Consider the following 5,705-nt stretch of genomic DNA (forward strand, 5'->3'; position numbering starts at 1 on the left):
ACACATCACTAAACTTACATTTCTTACATTGTTGATGTGTATGTGATTGATTAAGTAAACTGCGCGTATTGGGGTATATATCTGCTTTACATGAAAGCATAATCACTGTACCATTTGAGGGAAAATACTGTTGTATTTCTAGGCGTGGCCTAAGGGGTTTTGATCTAGCCCGGAAGGATCAAGTTGAGGTCAGTCCTGTGAATTTGACCTAGGGCCTTCTCCGCCCCGCAATGAGAGTATGTAAAGGTTGAGGTCAGCCTTATGCTAATTGACCTAGTTATATTAGGTGCTGCTTCACCCGTTAAGTGAGTCATTAGTGGAATTCTCAGACTTGCAAGCTAGAGGCGAGGACGTAGGCACAGTTGGCCGCACCCCGATAACATATCGCGTGTCTGTTTATATTTTCGTACTTTACATTTATTGCACGTGTATGTTATAGTGTGAATGATACGCATGATTTAAATTTTCGCATATAATATTTATCGGCGCATTTGGGATTGCATAGAATGACTCTAAGTTGTGATATTCTGCTAACATTTGGTTTAGCCTAGAAATAAGTTTTAGAAATTCCAATTCATCCCCTCTCTTGGGGCTACACCAAAGGTAACAATAATGATACGAGGAGCTGCATGATCTATTATTATGATTTTGGAGCATAAGAACCTATGTCTGCGCATAAGAACCTATGTCTGCCTCAATTATTTTGATATCTTTAATATCATAATATTATATAATATTATACATTGTTTGATATATTTTTGCTTATTTGGTAGATTGTGTGTCTCTACCAACTATTATGTATATGGTTTGATAATTATGTTTATGATATATCTAATAATTGGATTTTTTGAAATCTATCTACAATGATGTTGCACTTGGGAGCGTGGATTTTAGATTTGGATATCAATAAAAATTTATATTACATATTTTTGAAGTTCAATATAAATCTAAATTCAAAAGTTATCCAAACATAATGTAAAGATAATTTGATTTTTAGAAAAAAGATAAATTATTTTCAAGATTTTATTCTACAAATATATCATAGTTCTTGACATCCTGTACTATTCATTACTTCAATTATATTAAGTTTTGTAGTGAATTATATTAATGCTTTACTCTCTTTGACATTAGTGCAAGTTAATACATCCTCTTATTTAATTTTAATTCACGTTATCTTTTCATTGTCTTCTTTGTACTACTATTTAATTGCATCTGTATCACACGCGTCTTAGATGAGACATACTTTCATAGTACTGTTTTTGAAACTAATGACGTAATTTAAGGAATTTTAACATTAATTTCAGAGAAGTTTCGCGTTTATGCTCCCTCTGCTGGGTGCATTTCCACCCATTAGCGATTTCAGCCATGACTGGTAGACTTCACCCCTGATTTCTCTCTCATCTCAACCTCAATTCCTCCGCAGTTTCTTCTTGTTTAAATCGCAGTCTTTGATTCAAAGTTTTGTCTTCGCTTATCAAGAACTTGCATAAGATTTCCGGGTGGAAGCTAGCTTTGAGGGGATTTTGACGCATGGATGGGTATTGATTCACGCTTCAGTGCTGCCTCAAATCCCACAAATGGGATCACATTGAACGATGAAATCGTTTATTCCCGCTCTGCCGGATTCACTTACAAGGTCCACTCTTTAGTTTGATCTCAATTTCATGGATTTTCCTTCTCTTCCATCCGAGCAGGACCCAGGTTATTTGGTTCTTCCTTCCACCGTGAGACCACCGGAGGCACATTGTGAAGACGATCGCGACATTACTGATGCTACTTTAGAGTACATACGGCAGATGCTCATGGAAGAGGACACGGAGCAACGATCGGGCGCGTTCCTCGACCCTTTGTTGGCTGTTAGAGCTGCAGAGAGATCGTTCTACGAAGTTCTGGGTATTAAATATCCTCCCTCTCCCTCTCCCGACCAACGACCTATTCTGTGCAACCCTGATGATGATGGCAGCACTGCCACTAATGATACTAGAGACTCTGTTTTTCAGTCCACTTCAAAAATTCCCTTCAGCTTTCCCGACGGCAACAATGGGAGTTCTGGTGCGTCGACAAACTCTTCTGTAAGCACACTTCTTTTTCCTAATATTTCTAGTGTTGTTGAGTCCACAATGTTGCAGTTTAGAAAAGGGGTACAGGAAGCTAGTATATGTCTTCCATTCGAGAATCGTTCAGCAGTTGATTCTGAGACCCGTAGGCCGCCTGCGGTGTCGATGGATGATACTTCAGAGGTGGGAGAAGTGGAGCGCATGCGCACTGGTACAGAAGGAAGGAAAGATCCGCACAGGAGGGATGTGGATATAGAAGAGGAGAGGAGTAAAAAGCGGTCAACGGTTTGTGGGGAAGAGGAAGATGAGTTATCTGAGATGTTTGATAGAGTTATCCTCTGCTTTGAGCACCCGAAGAAGCCTGTCGTGCGTGCTTCTAGGAAAGTTCTAAAGAATGGACAGCCATCTGGATTTAGTTCAAGGAAAAAAAAAAAAAGTAGAATGGAGGGCGGGCATTTGAGGAAACTCCTTAATCTCTGTGCACGAGCCATTGCGGTTGATGATCGCTCGAGTGCGAACAAACTTTTATATGAGATTAGGCAGCACTCTTCTCCGTCTGGAGATGGGCCTCAAAGGATTGCCCATTATTTTTCTAAAGCCCTTGAGGCACGCTTGATGGGAACTGGAGCTCAAATTTATGCTCATTCGTTATCAAAGGGGCTATCAGCTGCCGAGCTCTTGGAAGCTTACCAATGTATTGTTTTGGCTTGCCCAATCAAGCAAACCAACTTTTACTTTGCAAATCACTGCATTTTGAATTTAGTTGGGAAGGCCTCCACAGTTCATGTTATAGTTTTTGGTGTCTTCCACGGTTTCCAATGGCCAATGCTTATCCAAGATCTTTCGGTAAGAGCTGGCGGACCTCATAGGCTTCGCATTACAGGGATAGAGTTTCCCCAACCAGATTTTCAGCCAACAAAAAAGGCTCAAAACACAGGGCGTGGTTTGACAAAGTATTGTGAGCGTTTTCATGTTCCATTTGAGTATAATGTTATAGTACAAAGATGCGAAACTATCCAAATTGAAGAACTCAAGATCGAAAAAAGTGAGCTAGTTGTTGTAAATTGCATGTTCTGATTTGAGAAACTACTTGATGAGATAGTTAAGGCCAACTGTCCAATGAATCCAGTTTATAATCTTATAAGGAAGATAAATCCAAGCATTTTCATCCATGGAACAGTTAATGTACCTTGCAAGGAGCCCTTCTTTGCCACACGGTTCCAACGGGCACTTTCCTACTACTCATCAATGTTTGATATGTTTGATACAATCCTTGTTCGTGAAAGTCATGAGAGACTTCTATTTGAGAAAGATATTTTTGGGCAGCAAATTATGAATATCGTAGCATGTGAGGGTTTAAATAGGGTTTTTAGGCCGCAGACGTATAAAGATTGGCAGATTCGAAATATGGCTGCTGGATTTAGGCAACTTCCATTGGATAGGGAACTTATGATGACAATGAAGGCTAAGGTGAAATCTAGCTACCACCAAAATTTTTTTATTGATGAAGATGGTCATTGGATGCTACAAGGATGGAAACATCAAATTTTGACTGCCGTCTCCTGCTGGATTCCTACACCAGAGTGTTGAAGGGTTTTCTTCAAATAACTCAATGGATTTACTATTGGATTCCTCTAGAATTGGTCTACAACCTTTTGTTTCATTGGTGCATGCTAGACAATAGTAAGAATGCGGGGAAAAGGAATGTTATTCAGTGATTTCAAATTTGCAACCTCTCTATATTCCTCGTAAACACTTGGTAACTCTTATACACATGAAAATGCATTTATACATCTTTTCCTATTCTACAACTAGTAGGTTCGCTAGTTGCTTTTTTGAGAAGATAGGATATAGTCTTGCTAGTTTGGTTTATCTAGGAAGAAAAAAGAAATGGATATTGAGCTTAACGAAAGGATATTGGGCATCTTTAAATAAAGTTGATGTCAAATTGAATGTCCAACGCTATAAAGAAACAAGGGAGCAAATTGTCAAACATACGTAGTTGAAGATCTTGTTTTATATATAGACACCTTTAAAATGGCAAATGATAAAGCTTTGCGTACAAGGACTTTACATAACATTTCGATGAACAAGTCAGTATAGGTCAACTCATCTACACTAACTTGTATCAACAAATGTATTGACTTGGAATTTTGTTGCGACACTTGTTTCATCTAGTGTCAATTTCTACTTAAATTATCAAATTGCATTTGAAGCCTCCTAATGAAATGTATTTATAACAAATAGTTGATGGTCATATTGTCTTATTCTCTTTGTTATTAGCATAATATCTCTACTATCGTCCATGTTTTATCATCCATTTTGACATTTTGGATGTGTTTGCATTGGCATATTTTATATATGTCATCTTCGTGCTTTGGGCTTTTTTTTTTTTTAATTCTAATTTTACCCATAGGTTGTAAAGGGTAGTTATTATTTTTATGTCGCTGCCAATGGGGCTCCTTTCAAATTATTGAGGCTTTTAAATCAACATTGTAAGGGTATTGCTTATAGAGCTGGACAAACAGAGATACTAGCTTTAATTCATTTTGCTCCAATAAAGGTATTTTCACTTTGCTTTATTGTTTTTTTTTTTTTCAAGATTATTGTATAGGAGACCTCTATCTATATATGCACATTCCTACGTGCTTTTGTGTTTTTTGTTTGTTGGTTTGTCTTAATTCTAATCGAAGGAATCTTACTTCTAGAACCTCATTTGTACAACTAAACTCTAAACACTTATTTTTATCCTATACTTACTGTTAGCCTCAGTAGCTAAGGTATCCCAATCCAATCAATTTTGATGATAACAACTCATTAGTGACCCTTAAGTTAACTAATCTATTTACTCAAGTTCAGTTCAAGAAAACAGGTCGATACCAAAGCAAGCATGAGCACCAGACAAACCTTATCGAAGCAATGAAGGATTAGACGAACCATGATGAAGCAATGAGCAAAAGTCTACACAAGGAATACTCAAAGCACATCCAACCAGAGCTTATGTGAAGTCTTGTTTATGTTTACATACATGTTGGATTGTGTTTAAGGTACGACATTTCTTGTAACTCTTGTGCTTGTGATGTTAGTAAGAATACCTTGCAAGAGCTGAGCAGATGCATGTGCATATTATTCATATTAGTATAGGACATCAAAAATGAGTTTTCACATGCATATCGAGTCATGCTAGTGCATAAGATGTCAAAATGAGCTTTTAAACATGGTTTCTTAAACAAGACATCTTATACTCATTAAAACCTCATTAGGAAAAGCTTAAATTATCATTAGAATCAATATATCTCAATGCCACTTGTCCTTGCATGGGATACTTCACTTAGAGGTTTATTAGTGTGAAAAACAAGGGATTAGTCGACTAATAGATTGCATTTGTCGACTAAATATTCTAGTAGCATAAGTTGAGGTTTTGCCCAGGCGAGTCATCGATAAATGGGGGCGATTCATAGACTAGTGAGGCTGACTTGTTGACGAGAAATTACAGTAGCTAAATATGCTTTCTCAACCCAGGTGACTTGTTGATGAAAAAAAGCGACTCATTGACGACAAAGGACGACTCATCAACGAATCCATGACATTCGTTGATGATTAACAGCGAATAGACCCATAATAAATGAGCTTCAAACGACTATTTTT

General features: G+C 37.5%; 2 protein-coding genes across 2 annotated transcripts; both read left to right on the forward strand.

Annotated features, from left to right (window-relative positions):
* The first annotated feature begins 1,664 nt into the window (after positions 1-1,664).
* Positions 1,665-3,134, forward strand: LOC131167580 (scarecrow-like protein 14). The gene has a single exon (XM_058126378.1). It carries the CDS (start codon positions 1,665-1,667, stop codon positions 3,132-3,134), a length of 1,470 nt encoding a protein of 489 aa, XP_057982361.1.
* A 42-nt stretch (positions 3,135-3,176) lies between these two features.
* LOC131167581 (scarecrow-like protein 14) lies at positions 3,177-3,647 on the forward strand. Its single transcript, XM_058126379.1, has one exon. The coding sequence runs from the start codon at positions 3,177-3,179 to the stop codon at positions 3,645-3,647; it is 471 nt and encodes a 156-aa protein (XP_057982362.1).
* The last annotated feature ends 2,058 nt before the right edge of the window (positions 3,648-5,705 follow it).

Source organism: Malania oleifera, chromosome 11, assembly GCF_029873635.1.
Source record: "Malania oleifera isolate guangnan ecotype guangnan chromosome 11, ASM2987363v1, whole genome shotgun sequence".
In the NCBI taxonomy this organism is placed as follows: Eukaryota; Viridiplantae; Streptophyta; class Magnoliopsida; order Santalales; family Ximeniaceae; genus Malania; species Malania oleifera.

Excerpts from the sequence above, each read along its gene's own strand:
- LOC131167581 (XM_058126379.1), top strand. The coding sequence starts at position 3,177 with ATGAATCCAGTTTATAATCTTATAAGGAAGATAAATCCAAGCATTTTC.
- LOC131167580 (XM_058126378.1), top strand. The coding sequence starts at position 1,665 with ATGGATTTTCCTTCTCTTCCATCCGAGCAGGACCCAGGTTATTTGGTT.